At 39.9% G+C, this 16,095-nt stretch overlaps 3 protein-coding genes across 4 annotated transcripts; all 3 read right to left on the minus strand.

The window, feature by feature from the left end:
- Window positions 1–4,348: 4,348 nt before the first annotated feature.
- LOC111322067 (uncharacterized) lies at window positions 4,349–6,836 on the minus strand. 2 transcript variants are annotated; one of them, XM_022925106.2, is made up of 4 exons: window positions 6,695–6,836; window positions 6,137–6,224; window positions 5,201–5,307; window positions 4,349–4,809 (listed from the first exon to the last, which is right to left on the minus strand). In XM_022925106.2, exons 1-4 carry the CDS (start codon window positions 6,824–6,826, stop codon window positions 4,510–4,512), a joined length of 627 nt encoding a protein of 208 aa, XP_022780841.2. In that variant the 5' UTR covers window positions 6,827–6,836; the 3' UTR covers window positions 4,349–4,509. The 2 variants fall into 2 exon arrangements, with proteins under 2 accessions (XP_022780841.2, XP_022780840.2); XM_022925105.2 differs by having other exon boundaries at window positions 6,137–6,227.
- A 3,362-nt stretch (window positions 6,837–10,198) lies between these two features.
- Window positions 10,199–11,373, minus strand: LOC111322059 (uncharacterized). Its single transcript, XM_022925095.2, has one exon. The coding sequence runs from the start codon at window positions 11,327–11,329 to the stop codon at window positions 10,199–10,201; it is 1,131 nt and encodes a 376-aa protein (XP_022780830.2). The 5' UTR covers window positions 11,330–11,373.
- A 590-nt stretch (window positions 11,374–11,963) lies between these two features.
- On the minus strand, window positions 11,964–14,651 carry LOC111322068 (uncharacterized). Its single transcript, XM_022925107.2, has 4 exons — window positions 14,494–14,651; window positions 13,422–13,500; window positions 13,122–13,234; window positions 11,964–12,522 (listed from the first exon to the last, which is right to left on the minus strand). Exons 1-4 carry the CDS (start codon window positions 14,527–14,529, stop codon window positions 12,292–12,294), a joined length of 459 nt encoding a protein of 152 aa, XP_022780842.1. The 5' UTR covers window positions 14,530–14,651; the 3' UTR covers window positions 11,964–12,291.
- Between the last annotated feature and the right edge of the window lie 1,444 nt (window positions 14,652–16,095).

The raw sequence follows: 16,095 nt of genomic DNA on the forward strand, positions 1-16,095 counted from the left end.
TGAGTTTTAGGAAAATCAGTGCAATCGACAAAGTGAGTCTTATCACGGCGATGGCTTCTCTTAAGCTGATGATGTCCTAATTAAAAAGAGTGACGAACGATGTTCTTCAGAATTTTTCCCGATTGTTACGCCCCAGCTTCAATATAATTTGGGCGGATACAGTGAGATAAACCGGCAGGGATACAATGTTAAACGGATACAACGAGCAAACAAAACCCATTCTATGAACGTCGATAGCCGGGTCTTTTGTGTTGAGGAAGACTAGAGACAATTAAATTGCTGTTTAATTGCAAAGCTTCTGTGACGATACCCGCCACAAAGGTGGGCGCCCTAAATACCAAGCACAAACAAGCCAGAGAAGACACGCCACAACACAACTAAATGTTGGCCTATAAATATTTATTATTCTAAGTAAGACAATAAAGTAACTAACAAATACAATGAGCTGAATTATTTACCTTAATTAATTTACAGGAATACAATAATTTTAAACTACAGTACACTAAATCTATTTATCAAATATATCTTATTAACCAAGCGCGAGGGCCGTACTGGGAGAATATCGGCCCGAGGTCTTGACAGTACGGACCGAGCGCAGCGAGGTCCATACAAAAAAGACCGAGGGCCGATATTCTTCCAGTACGGTCCCGAGCAAGCTTGGTTAATAAGAGACTTATTATACGACTGAAGTTCAAAGGGACACGAGTGCGGTATCATTCGGGACCATTCGGGACAGTGCCCGGTCCAATACTTAGAGAATATTGGACCGGCAATAGAGCATTTTGATTGGTTGATTTTAGTTATTGGCCCTCTGACTGCCCGAGTCGTGTAATAAGATATATTTATATAAAAAAGGGTAGATTTTTTTTTAAGTTCAGTTCAGTTCGCCCTCGATCCCTGTGCTTGACCTGTTCTTAACCCAACCACGTTCCACCAACAAACGACTGATAAACCAAACTCGCGATTCACAAACCTAACTCACGTTTAACCCAGCTAAACGTAGAAGTTTCCAACTTCACGTAATTCGGCCTTCACTCAGATTTTTCTTGACTCAGGCAGTTGTCTTAATTGGCTTACTGTCTGACAGAAGATAATCTTCTCCTTTTCCTTCTTCTGCGCTTTCTTCGGCCAGCTTCTCGGCACACATGCGCTCCCCGGCAAATGGACTCTTTGTCGTGTTAAGGAACGGTTTTACTGAATGACTCTTCGGTGATTAAAACGTGTTCTGATCCGAATGATCCTTGGTAACTTTCAAACCTTCACCGCCGGTGACCTTCTCTCCAAACAGGGAGAAAAAAAAAAAAAACCTCACGCCGTAACCACACGAATCCTTATATACATGTGGATGCAAGGTGCCAGAAAAGAAGGAAGAAAACTATTTGATATATTAAAATAAAGGTTAGTTACACAGCAGGTTACACAAGTGAAGAATACAAATTACGTCAGATACAAATATCACACACTACATTGATCCCAGGAGAATAAAAGAATTATTTACATACCCCTAAATAAATACTTTTGGACGTTTTCACGACAGCTTCACGTCAGTTAAAATCAATTCATTCGAAATTTTTCCTTGGATGGGTGGTCTGCAGTACACAATTTTGCGTTCACGATTAATAGAAACTATTTCCCTATATAGTTTTAATTCGACATGATCGTTTTCAAATTTTATCGCAAAACTAGAAGTGAAAGAAGCAATATCTACTGATTACACGAAAAAATGGTAGCTCGTAAAAAAAACGGGCCGTCTAAATGTCGATGATCTGCCGTGCAGTGGGGGTAATGATCGTGGCACTTATTGTAAACAGAATGTCCTAAATAAACCGCGGTTAATGTGAGCCTGATCTTAAATCAGCCAGCCTTCTTTTGAATACTAAACCAATTCATTGTTATATCCCACTTGATCCTTCAAACGCTTTCTCAACATTGAAATTGTTTTTTCAGTTTTTACGTGAAAGCAGCTTTCTTCCAATTTCCTATAAAATGAGCCAATTACGAATTGCTTTTAGAAAATCTCCAGGAAGTAAGTTTAAATAATAAGGTGAAAATGAGGTCATGATTTGCATACGGACTTCTTAGATGGAAGATTATCATGAATCATCTATGAATCATCTCCAAACATTCTCTTCGCCAATCTCGCCCTTGTCGATCTTATCAACGCACTCACAGGTGTTCCACTATATGCCATTGTCCAAGGCCATCCCCGTTGGTTGAAAGGTAAAACGATTACCACGATTGCAAGTGCACAACACCTGGGATTCACGTTGCTGAGCTTGGTATCCATGTTTGCCTTAATGTTAGACAGATTTCTGACTGTCAACAAGGATCTGAAGTATTTCACATGGAAAACAACCGAGAAAGCGAACATTGCTGTGGCCATTGTGTGGATTGTGTGTGCCACAGTGACGGCGTTAGCTTCTTTCCAATTGACTTTGATCGACATAAATCTCGACAATGTTCCATTGGGTGAGGCTAGAAGAATGATATTCGAAGTACGAAAACCAGTGGTTGGATCAGTGTGGATTTTGTTTACCACAGCTTTAACGATATTTGGAATATTGACCAGTTATGCCATCTACCATAAGAAAAAGAGGGTAAGAAAACATCCTTTTCGGAAAGAATGTTTAAAGGTTTTTTTTTAACTAAACTACTCAAAGGCGTAAGTTAGAAACGGTTATAATAGCCATTCGACGTACGTGTTGCTTCCTCACTTTGATGTTAATCGTGACGTTGTGAAGTTTCAATTAGTAGTGTAGCAACTGCATCGTTAGAGTATTTGCTTTTTTTTTCACAGTTATGATTAAATGTCAATAAACGTGATTAGTGCCAGTACAGGTAAGCTTGGTCCAACATATCTCTTAAACAAAAGGGTGACCTTGTTTTATTGTATTTTTCAAACATTTGAGAAAAGTTAAAAAAATTTTTTCCTTAACTTTTTTCCCCGAGAAATCGCCTTAAGAAATTAATACCTAAATCTGTCCTTAAATTGGATAAGAACTACCAAACATGACATGCAACATTGGTCTACCTGTAGAAAAAAGCTGAACAATGATCAGCGCGATGATCGTGCTTAAATGTTAATAACACAACCCAGTCGGGAAAGAAATAACACTGTGAGCAATGCTACATCCATATCCGTCTCTCGTTTGTTAATCGGAGTTTGAGGCCGAGAATATACATTCATGCATATCAAAGCTGAGATAAACTATGTTGGTCACAAGGCCATCTAAAAGAAACAATATAGTTAATGATGAATTATCTGATACTTTTACTTGAATAACCTGGGGTGACACCACATAGAAATAGAAATTTACGCTTCCTCTTCTTTAATACTGAGAAAGCTCCTAAATCTACCCACCCTTCAAGAGGAAGCTAGACTCAAAAATGGACATAAGAGCCACCAAAACTGTCGTCATGGCTATTGCAACCTTCTGTGTTTGTTATATTCCAGTAATCGCCTTCAGCATCTCGGGTCGTGAAGACAAGAACGGGTGGTTCTCTTTTGCAGCTGGTTATTCAACCTTTATAGCAAGCGCTTCTAATCCAATTATCTATGTATTACGTAATCGAAGAAACCGCTCCGCTGTTCGACAACTCTTAGAAGACCCTTGCGGAACAAGTGCTTTTAAGGAAAACCCGTGAGTCCACGAGGTGAGGAGAAACGAAAGAAGGGTATGACCAAAGAACTTCAAATTGAGCAGCCTAGAGTATTCACAAAGCTCCATAAAAGCACAGAAAGCTCAGAACACGAACCAAAGTCGCTAGAGCCAAGCAGAATGGAACAACTGTTGGCAGCAAGTGAAACCGGAGTAGTTAACTTAAGCAGCAAAGATGGCAACATGGAAGAAAAGAAGAAGAAACGGGTCGAAAATCGGAACATTAAAGAGTTTTGGACATCCACAAGACCACGGGAAAACTCGGTAAGAGAAGCTAAACTTCCATCCGCCAACAAAAGGAAGATGTTCCAGCTTTGCAGAGTGGGAGCATTGCCAGAAATTAAAGTAGATGTAATCCTGCGTAGCATTGGCAGCCAAGATGGTGTCACATAATATCCTTGGTAAAATATGTTTCCATCGCTTCCAGTGAGTTTAGGTATTGTAAACTAAGCAGTCTTGTCATCTACTCGAGTTTGTGTTAATAGCAAAAACTCATGTATTACGTCACGTGGTTTCAAGAGTGCGAAATAGCTCGATTCATGTCGGACACACAAGCCGTAATTTGGAGTGAATACTGTCTCTAAATATTGTTGGAATACCGTGTCAAGAGCTCCTAAGCTCGTATAAGGGAGCCGTGCAATTCGCGTATACTGGAAACTACTTTAATTTAAGACTCAGACAGAACCGCCTTCATTTGAAACAACAATTTATGTTCAGATATTCAAATTTTGACAAATAGATGTTCTTTTCTTTACGATTCAAAATACCCAATAATGCATGAGTAGAAGTGACTCGGTAATCTTTTACAAAAGAAATACCAAATATGGAAATGTTTGTTCAATTACACTGATTACCGATCCGTGACGACTTTGTGTCGATTGTCCAGTAATGACCATAACTGATTCTGGGAGACAAGACGTCTATTAATTTCTGTTAGGGCGATGGGAAACCTTCTTTGGAGATTTCCCAAAGTGAAAGTATTTTTCGATTCGCTCAACTTGCTCTTCATGATGTGTTGTGATTGGTTGAGTTGTCGTCTAATCACCTTGGGTCTTATAGATGGTTCTTTTTCTCTTCGAATAACGTCACTTCTAGCACCTTCCTCGGTTTTCGGACAGAGAGAACAGCTTCCTTCCAGTAGGCAGATATGCTGTGTGATAAAATTAAGTAAATGTTTCTTTAAACATTTGAAAGAAACTCTTGGCTTTCAAACATCGCTTTTACCAAATTCAGTTTGCCGCTTTATGGCAGTTTTCATACTTAGTATCCACGTCCATTACCAAAGGAATCGCAAATGCCAATCAGAGCGAAGATCGACATCATCATCAGCCAATGAGAGCTCAATTTACAAAATAAACAAACTGCCTGCAGCGCACTAGTAGAAAAAACGCGAGTGAATAAATTGCAACTAAGAATGTAGTTTATCCTGCTAAGTTTTCCAGTAGGCTCGAACGTGATGTACTCAATCCCGTTTGAATAGCTGCCATTCAAACATAAGGAATGTTAGTAATTTTAGTGGGGACGAAAAAGCACATACTTACCTCAATTTTACCTTTGTTTTGAGCTCTCTCCCCAAATGGTTTGTTTTCCCCAGTGATTAATCTTTGCTTCCTGTTTTCCAAACGCGAGTAAAGCTGTGCCCTGTATTCTGTGAGAGAGAATCATTGCAATGCATTCGGTCTTCAATGAAGGGCAGTGAATTTGTTGTCTTTATAGTTCAGTGTGCATAGGGGGCTGGTATACCGCCGTCCAAAAGTGTTAAAGACGCTCTATCATGGAATAACCATTGTGTGCAATTCATACACGATATGGATTAAGTTAGTAGTAACAAGAATTCAGTTAGTATTTTAGTCTAATTAATTGACAATCTCAAAGCAATTAATCTTCATAGATATCTATGTAATCAAAGTCTAAGTTGAAATTGGTAAAATGTTAATGAGGAAAAAAAGAACAATAGTCTTGTTGGAACAATATGTTCAGTATGCGCCCGTCCGAACATAAAATTGTAACATCCCCTATTCATGAATAAATGCATGCAGGGCCCAATTGAGTTTCAGTCATTCATTTCAGTGAAGAACGGAACTTCACGTTGAAAATACTCGGCATTAAATCGTTTAAGCCTTGAACTATCCACTACCTTAATACTTAAGAGTGACTAGCAGCTAATTTTTCTTTACAATACTGACCCTCTGAATCAAACATCACGGTCAGGGGACTGATCGCTAACTTAAAAGAAGCTTATGATTATTGAACAATTTCACCATGTCAGTAGCATATGGTATAGTAAACAGAACGGAGAATACGCTTATAAATGTTAGAGTGTAAAAAGATAACAAATTGCAATCCGTTAACTATATTTGTGTGTAAATTGCAACGAACTGCATAGAATGGCTAAATTGCAACGACAGTGAAATGATTTCATTTATTTTTTTCTTCTTTCATCATCACGGATCTCGAGCTTGCAATCGGGATCTTACCAGAGAATCTCTTTCCCCCAATCAGTTTGATTTCCTTGTAGACATGACCACAGGTGCAAGACGTATCTATGGACTCAGAATCGGGGATCTGCTTTTGATAAAACAGGGTCATCAATTTTTGTTGTCGAGCTTGCCACTTTAATTCACTCTGATAAATTCACCTTTTCCTTTCACAAAGCTCCCTTTACTTGCTAGATAATGTTATCGTTATCTGAGGATTGGCTGAAATCTTTTTACTTTCTGCTGGACTAAAACAATTCTCAAGGGAGTACCGCTCTGCACCTATAAAGATTGTTTTTGTGACTATAAATTAAAAGTACCATACACACGAACTGAAAAACTGATATTCGAAAACGACATTGTTAAATCAGATCGGTAGGAACGATTCTACAAATGAGGCTACATTTCAGCATAGCACATAAGGATGATCATCAACAGATTTGAAATAGGAATTGTGAAAACACTGTGTCACGGTCGTACCACGGTGTAAAAAAATAAAGCTGTTACGCTAGGTCAAACGGTGAACGATGTTGACCAAAACGATGCACATGTACTTACCATGAGATTACAAGCCACACATTGTTGCCGTTGAATCATAACGGGGATTTTTAATACCTTTAGTGGAACCTTTTTAGTGCTGTTAAGGATAAACTTTGCAGGCACAAGGTCAAAATTTTCCACGGTCGTCATGAAAGTACTGATCGCGTCATACACGCGTGCGCAAGGGGGTCAAGTTTACCGACGTCATCATTTCAATACGTTGCGTGACAGTCACGTAACATGATTCAACCGTTGAATGGACAGTAACGTTTCACATGGTTCAAACGACGAATTTCACATGTGCCGAACTTAATGCAAGAGTTAAATGCGTGTGAAGTGCGACGTTTGAATCAATTAAATTCGACTGTTTTAAATTAAATGCGACTTTTGCCGTATCTGCGACTGAAACCGTCGAGGATTCGACTTAGGTTCGACTTTTGATTCAAACGTCGCATCTCACATGTGCCGAACTTAATGCATGAATTGCAGGAAATTATTATAATTCATTTATTACCCACAAATCGCCAGGAATTCTATGAATGCCATTCGCGAAAAAGCCAAAACAGCACAAAAAAATGGTGGGAGACGAAGGAATTTGTAGTTCTTGCTTTGAAAAGACAAAATACAGTTGTTTGACGTCCGGTAATTACTTTTGTATGAGGTGTTCGGTTTTTGAAAACGAAGAGGGCACTCCTGGGTGGAAAGTAGGAAACTCTGAGGCATATTGTATGTCGTGTTTCAATGAAATGATGGAACATGAATCAAGTGAAAGTATCATGACGAAAAGCCAAGATAAAGAAGCAAAAACAAACAGCAAAACAAAAGCATCAGTGAAGCAATTAAGCAAACGCTCTCTAGACGTCTTCGTCTAGCAAATAGGTAGTGCGCCTGGCAATATCGACAGCGAACAGAGTTAAATGCGACTGAGTTAAATTCGACATAGTGGTAGTAGTAGTAGAACTTTATTAATAGTGTCAAGAGCCGTCTAGCTAGGGAAAAATCCCTTACTAATTTGGGAACACTAAAAAAGAAAAAAGACTGGGAGCTATTTACAGTAGTATATATATTAAAACTAAGAGAAAATCTATAGTTAACTTGTTACGGGATTTGTATTAAAAATATATAAAATTCAAGAGGAGCAGAGGCTACAGCGTGTGCAGCCATCATCCAAGAGCTCACTTATACTGAGTTGGCGTATCTTGCCTTTGAACGACTTGAATCAAATTGAACGACGTTTGAATCAAATGCCGTATTTAACTATTTTAGTTGACTAAAATAGGAGTTAAGTTTGGCACATGTCAAATTCGACGTTTGAACTGGGCCTAAAGTAGTGCGCCTGGGAATATTGATAGCGAACAGAGTTAAATGCGACAGAGTTACATTCGACGTTTGAATCAAATGCCGTTTTTAACTATTTTAGTCGACTAAAATAGGAGTTAAGTTCGGCACATGTGAAATTCTACGGTGGCTTCAAAGGGACATACACTTTCCTCTCTCTTTTTTTTCACTTGCGACTTAGCTGCTACTTTCTTGCGACTTAGCTGCGACTTAGCTGCGACTTTCCTGCTACTTTCTTGCGACTTAGCTGCGACTTTCTTGCTACTTTCTTGCGACTTAGCTGCGCCTTTCTTGCTACTTTCTTGCGACTTAGCTGCGCCTTTCTTGCTACTTTCTTGCGACTTACCTGCGACTTTCTTGCTACTTTCTTGCGACTTAGCTACGACTTTCTTGCTACTTTCTTGCGACTTAGCTGCGACTTTCTTGCTACTTTCTTGCGACTTATCTGCGACTTGCTACTTTCTTGCGACTTAGCTGCGACTTTCCTGCTACTTTCTTGCGACTTAGCTGCGACTTTCTTGCTACTTTCTTGCGACTTAGCTGCGACTTTCTTGCTACTTTCTTGCGACTTAGCTGCGACTTTCTTGCTATATTCTTGCGACTTAGCTGCGACTTTCTTGCTACTTTCTTGCGACTTATCTGCGACTTGCTACTTTCTTGCGACTTAACTGCGACTTTCTTGCTACTTTCTTGCGACTTATCTGCGACTTGCTTCTTTCTTACGACTTAGCTGCGACTTTCTTGCTACTTTCTTGCGACTTAGCTGCGACTTTCCTGCTACTTTCTTGCGACTTAGCTGCGACTTTCCTGCTACTTTCTTGCGACTTAGCTGCGACTTTCTTGCTACTTTCTTGCGACTTAGCTGCGACTTTCTTGCTACTTTCTTGCGACTTAGCTGCGACTTTCTTGCTACTTTCTTGCGACTTATCTGCGACTTGCTACTTTCTTGCGACTTAACTGCGACTTTCTTGCTACTTTCTTGCGACTTATCTGCGACTTGCTACTTTCTTGCGACTTAGCTGCGACTTTCTTGCTACTTTCTTTCGACTTAGCTGCGACTTTCCAGCTACTTTCTTGCGACTTAGCTGCCTGGCTACCTAGCTGAGCCGAGTGAGACGCAGCCTAGGTTGTATTGCCGATAAACAACATGGATTCTCTAAAAGAACAGCTAGTTCCGGAGGTCCGAACCAGGTATTTTGACACTTTCTCCTGTCATTCGTTCAAATTAGAAATGCTGAAGGTACAAAAACGTATATTTGGCTTCATTCTCTTTAGATTTTCAATTTTTTAAAAGAAAAACGTGGGATTAAAGATGGCGTTTGCCAACAGTTTAAAGACGAAAGGGTAAGAATTCATTACGAACTGTTTCCTCTACTGGACGCAAGATTGTGGCGCACTTAAATTTGATATCTCAGATTGTCTTTTTACACTTTCCTTACCTTCTTGTGACGTCTGGTTTACTTTCGAGAAACCTTTAATCATTTAACTTGAAGATGGGACGGTTATTTGTGCTTCACTGGGAATAGTTTTGACCCTTTTCATAAATGGCTGCCAATTAAATTTTTTTTGGAAGTATTAAAACTAGCCAGACTAACCTCGGGTTTGAGTTAATAATTTGAAAGAAATTTTACTCCCAAACGAGTTTAGTGAAGTTAATTTCATTGCATACAAAATAATGTTTAAATTGGTAGCTACTTATCATTCCTAGAATCCAAAGTAATTGATTTGGAAATAATTGGATGAGAGAAAAAAATTTTTTTTTTAAATTTAACTACTTCCAAATTGGACAAGCATGTAGTCCTTTACCCACTAAGTTATGTAACATTCCAAAGTAGATGAACTTGATGTAGGGCAAATGTTGGGCCTGATACATGATACATGATACATGATACATGATACATGATACATGATACATGATACATGATACATGATACATGATACATGATACATGATACATGATACAGGAACATGATACATGATACATGATACACGATACATGATACACGATACATGATACATGAACATGAATATGAACAGGAATGAAATTCAAGCATTCTTCTATGGTATGGCATTAATATGGTCCAGTGGATCTAAGTAGAGTTGGAGAGCTTCCTCTGCTGTTGTAGCTGGTTCTAGACCTTCATCCTCCATGATTAGATCGCAGAGCTCTTTAAAGTAGGGACATCATTTCGCTTGTGGTTGCTCGGCACACGTATCCTCTGTGATTTCGATTTCGTCGATGTCAACAGGAGTCATGTAATCTTGACTCTCAGCTGATGCTGGAACGAAGTATAATACATCTGGCTTTCCTGACGGAGATTCCACATTGCTATACGGCCGAATTCGGTGAACATTCCATTCCAGTGCAGCTCTGTGTAGTTCACTTTGTATGACATCCATGAAAAAGAACTTCAGGCATTGGCGATGTATTATATCATCATCGTGATACAAACCACAATCTCTCAAGTCCTTAAAAAATGTAATCCACCATTCTGCACATCCTTGCCTCAAACGTCCCCACCATGCTTCAATTCTTTGGTTTGCTGTAGATTTCCCATACATGAAACTTTTATCACCTGCAAAGTCGTCATTTATGGACCGCCGAAAGAAACGCTGAATAGCTGCTAAGTTTCTGTTCTCAGATCCCCTATCTCCACCTACAATCCTTGCCGTACCTCCTAACTGTCTTGCATAGTCTAAGAAATATTGAGCTACTATACGAGGGTGGTTGTTCGAAGATGCAACTTCCAGCCATAGGATCCTTCGACTAAAGCCATCAATTGCACCATGAATGCAGAATCCAAACGGTTTTAGTTTGTCGTAGCCGTCAATGTGCCATAAGTAATTTGGTCCTATACACCTGTAAATTCGTCGTCGTAGTCTATGCTGTGACCTATGCTCCGCCCCTTCAGGATCAAAAACCCTCAAAACATTTCGAACGACTTCCCTCGTAGTAACAAGACCGTGCTGATTGATGAGTCTCTGATGCATCGCTCGATATCCGAGGAGGCTTCCACTCCCCTTCAGTTCCTCCTCGACTGCTTCTACCACCTCATTCAAATTACTTCGACGCCGACGTCTTGTACATCCCAACCGTCTGAGTATTCTTTTCAATTGTCTTAACGAGATCCCGATACCATGTACACTAACGAGAAATAATGCAATTTCAGGTGCAGTAAGCCCAAGATTGAAGTAGTCCTTGATTATCTCGTCGCGCATTACTGCACTGTTCCTTATTGCCGGAGAGTAAGATGGAAGCACTACCAGCGATGTAGAGCACACCGAAATGAAAGTGAAAACGGCGAAAAACTTCATAGCTATACTGTAAAGCCAAGGCAAAACAGACTACCGATTGTTTATAGGAGTCTACGTTGTTTTCAAATAAAACAACCTGGCCAGCTGATGCACCAGGCAGCTAAGTCGCAAGAAAGTAGCAGGAAAGTCGCAGGTAAGTCGCAAAAAAGTAGCAAGAAAGTCGCAGCTAAGTCGCAAGAAAGTAGCAAGAAAGTCGCAGCTAAGTCGCAAGAAAGTCGCAGCTAAGTCGCAAGAAAGTAGCAAGAAAGTCGCAGCAAAGTCGCAAGAAAGTAGCAAGAAAGTCGCAGCTAAGTCGCAAGAAAGTAGCAAGAAAGTCGCAGCTAAGTCGAAAGAAAGTAGCAAGAAAGTCGCAGCTAAGTCGCAAGAAAGTAGCAGCTAAGTCGCAAGAAAGTAGCAAGAAAGTTGCAGCTAAGTCGCAAGAAAGTAGCAAGAAAGTCGCAGCTAAGTCGCAAGAAAGTAGCAAGGAAGTCGCAGCTAAGTCGCAAGAAAGTAGCAGCTAAGTCGCAAGTGAAAAAAAAGAGAAAGGAAAGTGCATGTCCCTTTGAAGCCACCGTAAAATTCGACGTTTGAACTGGTCTCAAGGCCCAGTTCAAACGTCGAATTTCACTTGTGTTTATAAAAATTAAATAGACACTTTGATTTTTTGTTCTTTTATTTATTTATTTATTTATTTATTTAAGACTAGTCCAAATTGAAACCTGTTGGTTTTGCACTATAGGTACAAAATCCAAGACGTATACTATAAGACGACAAATCCATTATTTGTTTGTCAAACTACATGAATGCCTGGCTCTCTTGAGTAAACCAAATCAATACAAGGCATAAGATAGCCCCTGTTGAATCTCCACTTTCTCCTCAGGCACTTTTTCATAACAATTCCACGAAACAACTTGATAGGGAACACTGCGAAATTTCTCTGTCGAATTTCCAGCCATTATTTCTTTCGCCGAAAACAACAGAACTTACAGCAGCCAAACCAAAGACTGCCCTATGATTCGTCGGTTGATTTCTCGAAGAGCTCGCGAAAATCGTTCAGCTTCCTCTTCGGGGGAATGAAACAAAGAAACCGTTTTGTTTTTGCGCCGAATTTCGCGCGTGCTCTTTCCATTTCCTGCCTTTCTTTTTCCCTTCTTTCTTCGCACTTTACTCGAGGATGATGAACCAGCAATTCTTTTTTCAGCTTCCATAGCTACCTATCGTGATAAGCGATTAAATACCAAAACATCAGCTGTCACTGATATGAAACGTCACTTACCCCTAGCCCATCAAAAGTCACTCGATAACAAGTTACGGTTAATAATGGGGTACACGAGGGATAGGTGAGCAGTTGCTCCGATACAGATTCGGTTGATTCACCTGAACTGATCAAAGGAATGCTTACGTAACAGTTGAAAAAAACCGGCGTTAGCAGCAAGGGTTAGGAAGTTTTTACAAAATTCGGCTTCATCTTTTCAATACACATAGTTGGTCAAAAGTGGGAATCGGCTTAAGAGAAGAATCCTAATTATATGCCGAGGTAGATAAATTATCATTCCAGTTCTGTCTTTTCAGCCCTTTCATCATATCATACGATTGCGTGACTAAAGGTTCTGTCTTGAAAGCTGTGAAGGAGGGGGTTAAAATATCCTTATTCAGGACCAGAATATTGTTCAGAATTCTGCAATGCTTCGATAAAATTTTTCTCTGATCGTAAACCACTGGCAGAAAAGCGTAGCCAAATCCTAGACCTAGAGACTGACTTTCTCCATTTTCCATACTAGTTCATTACACCCATATTTGCATTTTTTGTTACCTGCTTCGTGCAACAGTCTTCGGGCGAATCCGTGACACTTTGGATTTTGCTCTCATTCTCTGTGAATTTCATTTTCTTGGCTTCCAGTCTTGTGTACAGACTTGCTCGATATTCTAAGGAAACAAGGGATTATAAAAAAAAAAAAATTGGGAACCGCTTGAGGGGTCAAACAAATGTCACATAGCTGATGAAAACTACAAGTGTTTAAGTAGTAGTTTCGACCGGCAAACGCTGCGAAAAAAATTCGATCTGGAATTTGTTAGCTCGGGTAAATAATTGAAAATTTGGCATTACACGTACCTGAAAACCTTTTCCCTTCAATCTGTCGAACATCTTCGAACACGTGGCCACAGATACATATCTGCGATGTACCTAAAATCTGTAATGCATGACGGGAATCAAGATGATGAATCATCATCAGTACCTTTTTAATCGCATCAAGTTTGTAAACTAAGATAAACGTCTGAAACCCTGCTCGCAACACACCCACCCACGCGCGTCCTTGTCTCTTCAGTCGCCTAAACAAGCTCTGACGCTATCGTGGGTCGCCTCCGCGTACAACTGTGCAGTCTATCGCGCGCTTGGTTTACATTAGAGAACTATTTTTCGTTCTTTATCCCCGCCCCGCTTCCCCCCTCTCCCTTAAGAAAACACTGAGTTGACCCCTTAAAGAAAACACACATTTCGTTGGGGATAACCCTTAACCCGCGACTCAGGCAACTCCGTCGACTTCTAAAAACACATGTGATATTAATCCTTAATTTCACTCGATCTCGTGCGTTATCTATACCAATTATGGCTAGGGGAAACTTTGGAATGAGTCACAGCGTCGGCAGGAGCATGATTATTGAAATTTGCTTTCCTGGAAAGCGAAAGCGATGAGAACGCGTGTCTCCAGGCTGATGATTTTATTATAAATCACACTATTGGCCCGCGCCAAGCATGCGCTGATCAAGAGTTTTAGGGATGCTTCTTATAACAAAAATCAGCTTAAAGTAACTTTTCACGCTGATAATAAATAATTTTCCAGGTGATGCCGTCGTCAGTATTTAAATTAAAACAATAGCAGAGATTGCTTTTTCGTAACCTTCTAAAACGACCAGGCGAAACCTTCCCAAACGACGCACTGACGTTCGTATCAGTATATACTTTCTTGGATTCACTCGTGCATTCTTGTAGCTCTATTTTATTCTAGACCCTTCTAAGTTGTCAAACTGCGATTGCGAAGCGTGGGCTTTATTTTGACTCACCCGGGCTGTGACGACATGTTTACATCGGCAGTGGAATATTCATACAGTAAGATAATTTACGGCAACAAATGAATTATGCACAATTATACGTAATAATCCTGACACATCTCCTGCCTACTCACCCTTGAGTTGCAAGCGAGACATTGTCGTAGAACCATGTTGGCAGATCTGTGCAAAGTACTGTGTACTGATCGCACGGGTACAATTTATCCCGTGCTTGGCTCTACCGGAAAAGGGCAATTTTCATTATGCAAACCTAATTTGTACTTTTGAACATGAGTTGCAATGTCACGTGCGTATCACTCAACAAAAGGTGCCTGTGACATGGCCACTAAAGTGTTCCATCAAGGGCGCGTTATTAGTAGCTATTTTTAGAGCAGTATGAAAAAGTTATCTATAGGCGGATTCATGCTGACGTCATTGTTTACATTTTTGCGCATACGGCTTTGCGTAAAGAAGGAAGCATGTTAGATACAAATTGACTTCAGGCAGCTAAAGAGCTAGTAAACCTCAGTACATGGTGAAATTTTTAGCTCTTTGGGTGTAATATTCAAGGAGAAATAGTCCATCAAAAACTGCAAAATTTCTAGGTGGCAAAAGCGCTAATGAGCTCATACATTCTATGTAAAATTTTGAGTTTTTAAACCCGTGTTGCACAAAAAGTATTCAATGCATCAGGCTCGTATTCATTGGCCGAGTTAATCGTACTTTGACCTTTCGATATTCAGAACTGATTTAGCTTTAGCTCCATCAGAAACTGAATTGCTTATGCCAATGAGGCAAATATTGTAAACAAGGATTCCCCGATAGCATCAACTCTCCAAATAGTTTGATGGACCTAAATTTTTCCAATCCGAAGTCTCTAATGTCGGCTTACGAACGATGTTTTTCATGTGTGTAAAAAAAATTTTAAAATTATAAGTACCGTCCAACTGTTTGGTTCTACAATTGCCTTTGGTTCCTTTTTTAAGATAAAACAATGACTAGAAAAATGAATCGATAAGTAAATGAATTAATAAGATTTTCCTCGCTGACGGGTGATCAGCCATGGCCGGCCTGGCTGATCACATCATATTTTTGCAATAAGGACTCTGTGATATAAGCTACGATATGATTTCGCTTTTGTAAAATGTATGCCACAGAACCTCGATATAACGAACCCTCGATATAACGAACCAATATCCGCAGTCCCTTAAATCGAGGTTCCACTATATCAGTACATGTTCAATTCTCCAGGTGTTGTGACCAAGCTATAACTGGGGGTTGACGAAAGTTTTGTCGTCTGCAATGAACGAGGTTGAACTGACCTATTTAATTTTTTGCATTATGAGGAATTCGATGTTGAATGTTGGTTTCTAATAGTAAAACTTATCACCAAATCGCTTTCAATACTATCTTCTGAAGTCGGTATTACTTACCGGATGACTACTCAGTCATTTGTACGAGATGACCTGGGGAAGTTGGGAAAGTTAATCATTGATCCGTAGATTTGAATCGTGATGAAGTGAATCATTCATGAGACACGATTCTTACTAAGACTAAATAGACTAAGTAGCGATCAGTTCCGTTAAAAATCGACCTCATTAGAGTCAGGTGAGGTGTTTTCTGTACAGAGCATATTCTTGACAAACGGGTAACTAATTTCCTTTTAAGGTTGTTGGCCCAATAGCCTCCTTCGCAGCCGTCTTTCGGGATGTCACGCAACGCTCCCCCGATGTTTCTTT

Source organism: Stylophora pistillata, chromosome 1 (assembly GCF_964205215.1).
Source record: "Stylophora pistillata chromosome 1, jaStyPist1.2, whole genome shotgun sequence".
In the NCBI taxonomy this organism is placed as follows: Eukaryota; Metazoa; Cnidaria; class Anthozoa; order Scleractinia; family Pocilloporidae; genus Stylophora; species Stylophora pistillata.

Coding starts and splice junctions, on each gene's coding strand:
- LOC111322067 (XM_022925105.2), bottom strand. CDS start 6,826: ATGACGACCGTGGAAAATTTTGACCTTGTGCCTGCAAAGTTTATCCTT. Junction 6,228..6,694: donor GTGTGGCTTGTAATCTCATG/GTAAGTACATGT, acceptor TTTTATCAAAAG/CAGATCCCCGATTCTGAGTC. Junction 4,810..5,200: donor AAAACAAAGGTAAAATTGAG/GTAAGTATGTGC, acceptor TTTATCACACAG/CATATCTGCCTACTGGAAGG.
- LOC111322068 (XM_022925107.2), bottom strand. CDS start 14,529: ATGGTTCTACGACAATGTCTCGCTTGCAACTCAAGG. Junction 13,235..13,421: donor TGAAGGGAAAAGGTTTTCAG/GTACGTGTAATG, acceptor TTGTTTCCTTAG/AATATCGAGCAAGTCTGTAC. Junction 12,523..13,121: donor AAGACTGTTGCACGAAGCAG/GTAACAAAAAAT, acceptor TTATCACGATAG/GTAGCTATGGAAGCTGAAAA.
- LOC111322059 (XM_022925095.2), bottom strand. CDS start 11,329: ATGAAGTTTTTCGCCGTTTTCACTTTCATTTCGGTGTGCTCTACATCG.